The sequence below is a fragment of the Struthio camelus genome, chromosome 9 (genome assembly GCF_040807025.1).
Source record: "Struthio camelus isolate bStrCam1 chromosome 9, bStrCam1.hap1, whole genome shotgun sequence".
In the NCBI taxonomy this organism is placed as follows: Eukaryota; Metazoa; Chordata; class Aves; order Struthioniformes; family Struthionidae; genus Struthio; species Struthio camelus.
In genome coordinates this window covers 19,410,159-19,422,688 of record NC_090950.1, presented here as the reverse complement: position 1 = coordinate 19,422,688, position 12,530 = coordinate 19,410,159, and the positions used below count along the sequence as shown (strand labels likewise).

Sequence of the window (12,530 nt, the reverse complement as noted above, 5' to 3'; positions counted from 1 at the left end):
TGACCTTGGCTCCTGCAGGTAAAGAGAAAATGAGGCTTGGGCTAGTTGATTTCTTTGGAGTTGCCCTAAGGGTGAACTTCATTCTTGATTCCTTAATGTTTTCAAAGCAAAGCAAAATCCAGGCGAGAGGCAGTATGGAACTGATTTTTTCTTTTTTTGACCAGTTGTTTTAGTGCAAGCTACCATGACTTAAAGCTTAATCCTATAGTTCTGTAGAAGACAAGTGTTTACCAAAAAAAAGGTGCGGCATTCACCCGTAACAAGCTCATGCTGCCTTTGGAAAGATTTCACAACTTCACTGATGAGCTTGTCTTTCTATTTAAAGTACCTCCAGCTTCGAATCTCACAAGTGCATCCATTCAATCTCTCTCTAAAGCTACCACCTGCTGGTGTGTTTGCAGAAGCTTTTCCCAAGGAACATATTTCTGAACAGAAAAAATGATTTTACTGAATTAATAATAGATGGTCTCAAGCTGCAACAGTCAAAGCTTGATTTCTACAGGTATATGGACTCCAAGCTTTGGGCACCTCTAGAGCTACAGTCAAAGCTTGATTTCTACAGGTATATGGACTCCAAGCTTTGGGCACCTCTAGAGCTAGGGTTTTAGTGCTACTTAGTAATTAGATATAGCTGATTTTTAAAGTCTCATTGTTTTAAAAGCTATCACTTTATAAAAGGTGTATTTCTGGTTATAGAAGGTGTAAAATGTTGCAATAGTCCAGTGGTTGTGTTTGGAGATTCAAGAAAAGTGAAGTGACCATAGGCTTTAAAAGCTGGATTCAGTTGTATAGGGCTAATATGCAAGGGGAAATCCCAAAGTGGAGAATTTGACCCAGAGCTTCATTGTTGGCCAGTGTAGGTCTCTGATTCACCATGGGGAGTTTTCCCTGGACAGAGCTCTGGTTCCCCATACCAACTACACAGGCTGAATTCAGATTTAGGCTCCTATGCTGCAGCACAACCACCTCACTAGGAGCATCACCTGGACTTGCTGTTGAAGGGCAAGCCTTGCTGTGCCCTAAGCGTGAAAATTCGTTACCTTCTCATGCAAAAAGTACTGATCTGAGGTTAGAGTATCTACTTCTGTACATAAATCTACTTCTGTACATAAATCTACTTCTGTAGATTTATCACTAAGCTGGGAATCACAGGAGTAGCCTTTTATTTGTGGGAGGGTGAAAGTTCCCGGCTTCCACACCAGAAAACAGTATTTTCCAAGTGTGTTGCTTTCTATTAGTTCTGCTTTCCATTCCGTCTGGTATCAGGAAGCACAGAAAATAGTTGAAATTAAAAATGAAAATAACACAAAGTTAAACACACCTCTTCTTGATCTTCAAATTGAGTTACTGCCAGGCAATGATACATCTCTAAGCTTGTGCTATCTGCCCTGGATCGCCTCTCTGTTTAACGGTGAATTGAGTGGAGCTATATTTCACTTGCCAGCTAGCTTGCGCGGTAAGTTGGAAAATGAAATTAATAAGAAACAACGTGAGAGTCAAACCTTGTAAGTGACCTCTCCCAAGGCTCAGCAGAATAGGAAGATATTTGTCTTTGCCAGGGTCCTGTTATCATAGTATCAGACCACTTCATAAGCCTAAATGTAGTGATTCTTATAACAGCCCTGTCAGAGGACTGACTGGTGGCTGTTGGGGATGTTGGGCACCTTGCACATGAGCACAGGCTGGCTGCAGACGTGAACACCAGCATGGGAGGGCTACGTTCCCTGTGTCTCGGGTTTTGTGGTATCAGCTATGGGGACCTGCACCGACCAAGGTCCTTGGAAGCAGCGTTGCCCAGGACAGAGTGAGCCTTGACTTTTTCACTTCCTATATCCCTGGGTGTTCAGAGGAGCTCCATCATGCCGAGGGAAGGACTCTGTGAGGAGCCCCTCCAGGTCGGGGCATTGATTTGAGATCACACTGCTGTTCTGGCAGGAGCTGCTCTGCCTGGTTTGGCCTGGGCTGCCCTGAGGACTCAGATAGGTCAGCACTGCCTCCCAGCAGGGTCTTTGACCACCGAGTAAGGAAAAGCATCACTGTGTGTAGGAGTCAAGATAGAAGCTGGATATAGAGGTTTAAAAGTCTCCAATTTAGGGACATGTGCTCCTTACTGAACATGACCCTGAATGCCCCTTTCCTGGGCATTCAGGAGAGACTGAGAAATGACAGATCAGCCCCCGGTGCAGTGGCTCAGCCCTGCAGTGTGATGGGGCTCTGGAGCAGGTTCACAAAGTGCCCGTGCTTAGCTCCGTGTCATTAACCTCGTGCATGACCATGGCTGAGTCTCTGTCTTCTGGTTCTTCCTTTTACCTCCTGTGGTCTCATTTTAGTGTGATCCTTCAAAGAACCTGGATCTCTTTTTTTCTGAGAGGCAACAATTATTTGCTTGTTAAAAGCAGCAGTACCTCGGTTTCCAATGCATAGTAAATGTGAGTGCATTTTGAGCCATAGTGGAAACTGTCACGTTGTTTTATGAATTAACCTTTTACATTCCCTTTTAAGAGTTCACAAAAACAAACTGCAGTTGCTGCCCTCCCTGGATTGAGATGCAGTCACTGGCACGAAAATAGAGCAACCATTTGCTTTCCTCCTCACAATTTTTCTCAGAGCTCAAAGAATTAAATACACTAAAGCCTTAATTTCTGAAAGACAGTAAGTCTGACATACTTTGATCTCCACAGTGTCATTTAGTTTGACTATCTGGCCAACAATTTCTTTCTCCCCTGTGCTCCCCCTTCCTTTTTTTTTTTTTTTTTTTTTTTTTTTTGGTACTAGGCAATGAGAAAGAGGGGCAGCAACCAGCTACCTAAAATGCAGATTAGCACATAAGGTTAACACAACAGAAGCATACTGCTTTCTTCTACCAACTCTGCTCAGTATTTAAACTGAGATATTGAGTTCTCATGGGGAAAATTGTACTAGAACAGAAAAAGGCACAGCATGTAGCTATTATTGGGGCAGTGATTGTAATGAGCATGGAAAATGGAACAATATATAACCCATTCTTAATAGACTCTTGGGAGGGTTATCCTCTGCTTTGCCTCAGATCCTATAACCAGACACTTTTTTTTTTTTTAATGGGTAATTTTTTTCTTTTTGGAAAGCCTAGATTCATTTGTATTGTTCAGTAAACATTAATGCCATTTCCTAAAGATGAATTATCCCCATGCCTGCATCAGCATGTGGTGCAAATGAAACAACCCCCTTCTCTTTTCTAGCAGCTGTTGGACCAGAGTTTCCGGCCTTTCCAGAAAGCTATGAAAGGTCAAATGTTCCTACCCTGATCCTCTGGCTGCCGCAGATGAGGAATGCTCTGGAGTCCTGTCCTCAGCACGCAAGTGCAGTGCGAGCTCCTTGCATCTTTCACAGCGCTCCCTGATATTCACACCGGCAAGATGAGCCCTGGAATCGTGCCGACCTAGACCACTGCTGCTGCAGAGAAGGTACCCAAAGCCCAAGAGGGAGGCAGGTGGGAAGATGCCCAGCTCCCTGTGAGCTCTGCAGTGAGTTATGCAAGTATCCTGAAAAGAAATGCTCTGTCCTGAAATGGTAGTTACTTACCTTTAGCTTTGTGGCCACTTCAGTGGGCAGCGGTGCTTTGCTACTGGATTTCCTTCAGCAGCTATTGGAATGACTAGGTTTGAGATGTGGATATACATAAAGCTGATGCTAAAATGTATCAGCTGGGTTATCGGGGTGTTTTGTCATTGATCAAGGTGTCTAGCAAAAACAACAAAAGTAACACACAAAGTTTACTCCCTGCTGGTGAGGAGGGAGGCTCCTCTTTGCTTCCTCTTACTCAATGGAAACAGCCTTCAGTTATCCTGAAGCTGAAGGCTGAGGCATTGCCTATGGGAGAGGGAATGCCATGGAAACGATTCTGCTTCACTGAGGAAGTGCCATCGCTTTTAGTCCGATTTTGCTCATAGGTGCTTGCAGTGGGTCATCCCATAGCAGCAACACAGATCTTGTTCTAGTTTTGGGAGAGGAATCTGGACCTGCAGACACTCACTTGCACCTTTTCTCATTCTCCTTTTTCCAGTTGATGCAGCTTGATGTATAAACTCCACCTTCACTTGCTTCAGCCTTGCATAGGACAGTGTGGAAATGATGTCGTACCAGGGAGGGTTCAGACTCATGGTACATAGTCAGTGCAGCTGAAGGCATAAAAGTGTAAAGTGAGGCCCATGACAGCTTAGAGGACTTCATAGGATTCTATCAGCCAGATCCTATCTGAGAGCAAATAAAAAAATGTTGATGACAAGCAACTTTCATGAAGCTGCTTTGTTGAATGTCAACTTCTCTTTACAGTCTATTGTCACTGGTGCCAGCCCTGACACCTGAGGCACAGAACTGCTATCGCATTGTGGCATGCTTTTCTTGCTGGCTCGTATTTTTCTGCATTTTTTCCAGTAAATTCCTGGTGTGCCAAACAAGCTGTGTTAGCAGATTTTGCCCTTGACGCTTAGGTGAGAGGGACTGTGTTGCATAGCATGTACTGGAAGAACAGTGCAGCCGTTAAAAATTAAAAACCAGTCAAGGGTGAAGTAAAGTGAATCTTTTTAAGTGTAACCGTATTTCTGTGCTGTGAAGTGCTTTCTGCTGCTGGGCTTGTAATGTCCAAATTCTTCCATTCAGTCAAAAACCATGGCAGTATCTGTTATTTTGGGGGGCAAAGGCCTGCTGCAGATTTAACAGTGGGCAGTTTACTGTGGGCTAGCTGAGATAGATAGGAGAAAAAAATTTCCTCTTTTACTATTTACATTTCTTGGCCATTTTCTGTGTTAGCGTTGCTGGGAGAGAAATGTGCCATGCCAGCGTCAGACATAGGCTAGACAAGGGCTGTAGTTGCTATAATATTAAATTTTGCCATAAAGCTCCATAAAAAGTTGTTGTGTTTGTGGTAGAGAAAGAAAAAAAGAAACGTCACTCATCAGGACTCTGACGTTGGGAAATAATAGCTAAAAGCAATGAAGAGAGTGTAAGAGCCTTCTAAGCAGGTAAAAAATCTGTGGGTACTCCCCTTTTCACTGCAGATTGGGAAGCATCAGGTGGATATCCAACAAAATGCACGCCAACTCCTTGAAAGCTGGCCTGGCGAGAAAGCTTGCAAGGTGCTTGAGGCAAAAACGCACAGAGGGCCACTTGGTATCTGCAAGCCACAGGCTTCCCTGGCCTATCCTAGAGACGCAGAGGGCATTTAGCTATCCCTGTGGCACCTGGGACTGAGCTTGGTTCAGGAAGTGCTGTGCCTGGGTACCTGGTGCTGCACAGCCCCCAGCTGGGACAGCAGGACACAGTGTGGAGCTGCATTGTGGAGCCGTACTGGTTTGGGCTGTCCTGATGTCAGGAGTCACTCGCTTTGTTACACTGCAGGTTGATTTTTTGCAGTTCTCTTAGAGGTCAAGAAGCGCACAGTGTTTCCTAAGGTGGATGAGAGTGTTTTAGCATGGCTTATGCCACCATATGGGGCTCACGGTTTGCCAGGGCTAGGAAGGCAATGAGGAACCCCAGCACTTACAGCAGACAGCAGAAGACCTGCTCTCTGGTCCCTCTGTGGTAGTGCAGACCTGGCTGCGAGCAGGATTAATGAGCTGTCGTTACAAGCCAGCTCAGTGAGCGCCACACAAAGGTGATTAGCTCAAACACGGTGGACCAAAGGAGCAGATTATTTTGACATGTGGGACTGAACGCTGTGTTCCCAGAGAGTCTACTGGTGAACTGGCAAAAGAAAAATATCAAGGCAAAAGCCCAAAGTGGGAAGTGATAAGTGAGACATACAACAAAACTAGCACGTGGTAGCACTGGAGCTGCCGCTGCTCACTGCGTACTGGGGCCTTTGACAAAGTGTGTCCTGTGCACAAGGTCACAACAGTCAGTCATGCTAGATCTGTTCTAGTTGCCCTCAGTGACCTTGGCAAGCGACCCAGAGCTGAGGCCAGACAAGGCCTGTGGTATCACAGTGCCATGGATGCCTGTTGTCTGCAGTAGGTACCAGGATTTCCCTTGCAAACCTCAAGGCAGGTGGCTAAGAAAAGCCATGCCAAGCAAGAGCCCAGCTCCGTTCCCCAGGGAAAATGAGGGGGACACAGATAGAGGCAAATGGTGTATCTATCTCTAAGATGTTAAAGAGGTCAGAAGGCCCTTTCCAGCCCCCCACCCCTGGACTTCGACCCATGGCTAGAAGGTTGAACGCCTATAGCAGGTCAGCCAGGACTGCTGTGAGCCCAGGGGCTCTTGGCTCTCAAACAGAGCACTTGAAATTCAAATGACTCCCTCCCTCCCACACCCCCATGAGCTATTGCTGCGGCATCCATCTCCTGCTGGGCAGTTCTCCTCCTCGTGCAAGCTGCTCTGCAGTCAGCACCCACCTCCAGGCCTGGGTGCAGGAGTGGGGCTCTCAGCTCAGGCCTGCATTGGGGCCCAAGTCCTTGGTATATTGGTTATGTTAGGGACCTGCTAACTCAACATATTGGGTCTTGAGGTCCCTTTCTTTGAACTCCATAGCTCTCTAGAAAGTAAATGTCCCCCTCCCCCTATTTTAATTTTAAATTAGGGTTCTCTCCAGTTTGTCAGCAGGCTGCAATGTAAGCAGGTATACCAGGTAAGGCTGGGGGCGGGGGGGACACAGGCATATTCCCAAGCTGAAAATGTATTGGTGACCTGGCACCAGCATTTTGGGACCAGGAGCTCTGAAGAGGGAAGGAATAAGCCAATCCTACAAGACTGCCAGGCCCCAGAGTATACCCTTGAAAGCTAACATTAGGTATTGTTGAGGAACCTGGTGCTTTGATGTTGCCCACACAGGTGCTGGTGCTCTCTCTGTCCGTACAGCTCAGCCAGGCTGCTGGCTGCATGTAGGTGGAGAGCTCAGTGCAGCATTAGGCAGCAGAGCCATGATAAGACAGCTCTTTATTTCAAAGTTTCAGCTATTCAAAACACAAAAAGGACATGCTTGAAATTCATTCCTTCATGCTGAGCCTGGGAGTCTTCCATAACCTTGAAACTTGGCTCTTTTGGTTTCCCCTCTTGCGCTGTGCCCTTGCAGAAATAATCACCAAGACCTGCCGCGCAGGAAGGCGCTGAGGCATCACCCTCTTTTCAGAGGATCGTGTCCATCCCTGCCCCAACCTCCAGCAGCCAGAGCAGCTTAGCGCTGTCTGCAGTCGCAGGCCAGCTGAGACACTGGCGGTGACAGCAAAGAAGCTCCAAGAATTAAGGTGCATTTTGTACATTTTGTGTATCTCCATAGTTTACTGTCGTTCCTGGCACATAATGCCAAGGCTTTGAGCTCTTTTCCCTTGTCGCATGGGCAGTTCAGCCTTGTTACCTTACTTCTGTCCAGGCCCTTGGGCATTTGCTGACTCACTTTGCTTTCCACTGCTCATAGAGGACCTAGCAGTGGGCCTGAACAGCATGACCGTCCCAGGCACCTCAGCTTTGGCAGCAGCAATTTTTTACTCCAACATCTATGTACTATCTGGATTTTGCTGCGCCAGTCTGCAGAGAGGTGAGAGACTGAAGTAACGTGCGTGGGACAAGAAATGCCCTCTGGCCCAGCTCCCTGTGTGCAGCACTGTTCGCAGGAGTGAAGGTATGTTGTTTCTTCACTGGATCCCCCAAAAAATGAGCGAGGCAGAGCCAGGGAAAGTTCTTTGCTAACCCCTGCTAATGACTTAGCTGCTGGGGCTGGGCTCGGTGCTTAGCACACCACCGTCTTCCTCTCCTTTCGCTGGTGGCTGTGTGACTGCGTTACCTCTACAGCCGCTCTCCGCATCTGCCCCCTCGGCCCTTGCCCCAGGCTGGCTGCGGTGGCAGCGTGCGCCACGCCGCACGCGGCGCGTGACCGAAGCAACACGCTGGGGCCGCTCCTGGAGAAGCCAAGGCGGGTTATTCTTGGCACCTGAACTTGGGTCACACGAGAAAAGCACAGTTCACGTGCTCTTGTGTAATTTGGAGAGCGAGAAACTCCCACACCCAGGTCACCTCAGCTTTTCAGGGATTTTTTTTTTTTTTCTTTCCATAACAGAGTCAGCTGGGGAGAGGCTTTGGATTAGAGGGGTTTGTAGCTTAGCCGTTGAACATGTGTAAAATGAGATGTTGTACATGGCGCCTTAACACACATACAGAGCCTGGCTGCAAGAAAGAAAAGTATCTTCTCGCCGTCTCAACTAAACATGCACACGCGCGCGTGCGCGCGCACACACACACACTCCCCTCCATATCTACCCCTCCTCTGCACACCCCATCTTCTCCTTCCCCACACCTGTCTTCTCGCCATTTACATCCATGCCACCCCCTCATACAGCACATGCTTCATTGCCATGTAACAGCAAGTATTTCAGTAGCGTTACTTCCTCCAATTCATATTTTAAAGCAAAAAAGCCTTCCCTCCATCTCTTTATCTTCTAGCTCACCCCTAATAAATATAATCATTTCATCCTGGGAGACCTGAAAACCCATTTCTGGAACTCGTCTGCCAACTAATACAGTAAAACAAACCTATAAATAATTATGATAAAAAGGCATAAAATGCCACACTCGGGTCAAACATACTCACATAGTGACACTAGCAACAAATAACTACAGGGTGCTGGAAAAAGCTGAATACAGAGTAGCTAGTTCATTGCCCATAACTGTCAGACTCCTAATTTGGACAGGCCATATTTTATTGATAGGCGAGCAAACACAGCAATAATGCATCCCCACCTTTCCTCCTTTGTGAAAAATCCCATCCATCCCCAGGGAAGCAGGAGTGGAAAAAACAGTAGTGTGAACGTGAGGTGAAAGTATAAGACAGAAAGTGCAGTCCCCGTCTTCGCAACACACTTGTTTCTCGCACATCATATGCTAAGTTCAATTTTCCAAAAGCTTTGTTTTATTTTTAAAGGTAACATCTTTATTATTATTATTATATTTATTAGTTTTTATTATTATTATTATGCAGAGATGAGATTTTTTTTTTCCCCCTTTGATCACAGAGCAAACAGTTTGCTTTTGAAAATGTTAATGGAGTCCTGATTTAAAACATTTTTCTTCACTTTTTTTTGTTTGTTTTTTTTGTTTGTTTTCTAAAACGTTGAAACAGGCAAGATCTGCGGTTCGATGTCTTCATCCTACACAAAGGAAGATTCTTGAGTTCGGACTCCTAGCCACGACGGGTAGGTCCTGCCTTGCTCCGTTTGTTGTTGTCTCAGTGTGGTTTCGCCAGGTGGGGTGGGTAGGTGGGTGGAGGGGAGCAGTTGGACGAAGGGAGGGTATTTGTCAGCTATGTCGAGTCTTGGTTAACAACTTTGCCTCCATTCATGGTTGGTGTCCCTGAACTTTTCCTTGAGCGTCCTTGTTTTTCTCCAATTTCATGCAGCGATGGCTCTCTGTACATGCACACTGCAAACAGAAAAGACACCAATTAACAGCCCTGCAGTCACTGAACTTTTTGACCACAATGAGTTATTTCTTTGTACATGAGGCTAAAATCCCTGCTCGCAGTGTGCGTACACACACACACACACACACAGAGAGAGAGAGAGTCATGCAGTGACCCAGTGGTAGGTGCTGTTACCACGCAGTGCGCCTGCTTTTGCTGCCAGTCAGATTCTCCTTCTGTATCTGTATCCTTCCAAAGGCACAGATAGGATCTCTGCTTCTCGGTGTTCTGTGCTTTATTGTTTTTTAATGATGTATTTATGTATATGAAATGGTCATTCCAGTTCACAGCACTGTGTGTTGTCTCAAGATGCTGGTATGAGCTAATAACAGATCCAAAAATTACCCGGTTGCCAAGCCTTAATCTCTGACAGTAAGCCCTTGAGAATCTTGAATCAAAACTGCTCTTGCATCTGAGTCATCCAAGCCTTCTGGGTGTTAACCTCTGGATCTGGAAATGATGACTCCAGCCCATTTTGGCTCCTTCAGCCACAAGCTGACATCTGTTCTCAGCACCTCTAATTTTTCCTTTAAATGAACAGACAGCCAGGCAGGGCCAAGCGTGTGAGCAGACCCATGCATTCAGTGACAGCAAGCCAGGAGCCATCACAGCTTGGCATGGTCACCTGGAAGCACCTGAGAATGAGGTAGACAAGAGCACCTTCTCTCCCAGCACTGGCTAAGCAATGTGTGCCTCTAAAAATGTATTTGCAAGAGCACAGAGAGCCTGAGAAGGCAGTGTCTGTCCAAGCCATGGCAAATTCCCATGTCCTGCGTGGCATAAAACATTTACCTAACTAGCCATATGGACTATTTCCTAATGACTGTCCTCATGAGGTGTGCCAGATAAGGAGCACATGCTGAGAGAGGGCTCAGCATCTCACACCAAAGGGAGTAGCTCTGATGATCTCATTGCGAATGTGGTGGGGTGTATATGTGATTGATTGAAATATAGAGGCACTTCAAGGGCAGGCACACCAGAGATGAGAACTTGAGATAGATCCAGACTGCAAATCTCATGTCTGGAGCTTAGGAAAAATTAGGATGGAAAGAGAAGATTGTGTACTGCTTCATTTTGCAAAGCTGTCATGTCACCAGTCACTGCATAGAGCTCAAACAAGGGGAATAGAGCTCATCATGTTTTAGTTCTGGGTAAGCAACAACAACAAAATTTCAAAATTTATCTGAAGAAATGAAAAAATATCCCATCTCCAGAAATGCAATGTGAGTGCTTATATTTACAACCTTCCCCAATTTGCAAATAAATCCTGCCAATTAGAACCAGGCTCCAAATGACATTATTGCTCAGCATTTTACTCCTAGCTAGATAAACAGTTATAGCAGTGGGCAACAGTACAGGACAGAGATGAAGTTCAGCCAACTGTGTATTAATAGGCGGGATATTGCATTGAATATATGAGCAGTGAAAAAAATATTATTTTTTCCCCATAGAGCATCTTTCATCCACGGCGCTCAAAGCACTTTAAACACACACATTAGCTGGGCCTCCCAATATCTGTGAGGTAAGTACTGTGCTGTAAGCTATTACCGCTACCAGAGCCATGCTTTGATAGAAATGAGAAAACAGAGAGACTAAATGACTTGTCCCATGTGTCCAGGCCAGAAAGCCAGGACTGCCCATGAGCTGCCCAGATTAGCTCTGCTGTCTGAACACTGCAAGCAAAGTGTAGCGCACAGAGGCAACAGAAGGAAAAGGGCTCGCACGTCCCCTCTCAGCTGCCCCCTGCACTTTAGGAGGTGTCACTCCACAACCTTGTGATAATGTATTTGCCTGTTGTGGCAAAGTGCCTCTCAGCACTACAGCCTTAAGTCAGCAGAGAGGTTCTTTGGCAGAGGAGTTGGAAGTGCCCTAACGCTGGAGAATAGGAGCTTGAAGAACAGTATGGAAAAGGTTAACTGAGAAAAACTTGTGCTCATGTTCCCTTATGATTTCTTAGCCTAAGTCTCACAGCTTTTTGATGTCACTGAGGTTTCTGAGGATGCACAGCATTTCTGTGATAGACCTTAATCTCTAACAAACAGTCATGTCTGCACTGCAGAGTTGGGCATTTGTGCAGGTGTTTCTCCAGGGCTCCCACCACTACATACCTCAAGTCCAGCACTGCCTTCAACCTGACCGCTATATGCCCACATTGGAGCTGTGGGAGGGAGCTGGGTTAGTTCTTTTTCACCAGGCAGCTGCACGTTTTAACCTCATCTCACCAATGCCTATCTCTAATTCCCTGTATGCCCAGAAGGGTGTTTTTTTTTTTTTTAAAAAAAAAAAGGACATTTAAGCCAGTAAGAGTTTTGGGAGCAATATTGGCTTAGGAATATTGGCAGCTTCTTCACAGTGCCTAGTTCACAGCAGCAGCATATGGGTGGTGGGGCACAAGAGCTCCCACAGCTCATACTCCAGGCATTTGGGAAACTAAGGCATTGCTTTGCAGGAAGGAGAGGGAGAAGCAGTGGTCTGGAGGCAACGTGCAAGTCTGTAGGAGAGGGTGCAGGAACTCTGGTATGGCAGATCTTTGCCCCATATCTGCAACTTCACCAAGCTGAGCTATGTGCTTAAACACAAGGGCTGAAGAGCCAAGAGCCTGCGTGCTCCCATTCCTCAGTTGGCCATTGCTCCCTGCCTCTCACCGTGGCCTTTGGGCAAAAAATGTTGAGTTACTAACAAGGCCCACAGAGTATTGAATATAAATCACGCTACAGAAATAAATAACTTTTGCAGCTAAAAATTAAGGAAACCCTGTTCCAAGCAAGCAACTAGGACAGGAATTAGACGTTTATCTTCCAGTCTAGTGAATTAAACAAGTATTGACATGGGGCACGGCTGGAAGCAGCTGAGATGGGGCTTTTCAGACGGAACTATCAAAGCATCAGCACAAGACAGGCTGTGCCAACAGACTATGCCAGAAAATCTACAGCAGCATGGGACAAATGTATTTTCAGTACTTAGGCACACCTACAGTATCGGTGTACACAGTATTTATATGGTGTCACACACTGAATACTGCCTGGATATTCTCCTACACAACAGCGCTGTGTGCATGTGCTGAGCTATGCCCAGCACGCTGCAGAGGTTACGAACCTCTTGG

General features: G+C 46.2%; 1 protein-coding gene across 6 annotated transcripts in view; it reads right to left on the bottom strand.

Moving 5' to 3' along the window:
• Positions 1-8,855: 8,855 nt before the first annotated feature.
• FGF12 (fibroblast growth factor 12) overlaps positions 8,856-12,530 on the bottom strand; it is a 242,389-nt gene continuing 238,714 nt past the window's right edge. For all 6 annotated transcript variants that reach the window (XM_068954101.1, XM_009682124.2, XM_068954102.1 and 3 more), the window contains one exon: positions 8,856-9,387. In XM_068954101.1, the coding sequence (XP_068810202.1) occupies positions 9,269-9,387 (119 nt within the window). In that variant the 3' untranslated portion in view covers positions 8,856-9,268. The remainder of the gene's footprint in view (positions 9,388-12,530) is intronic.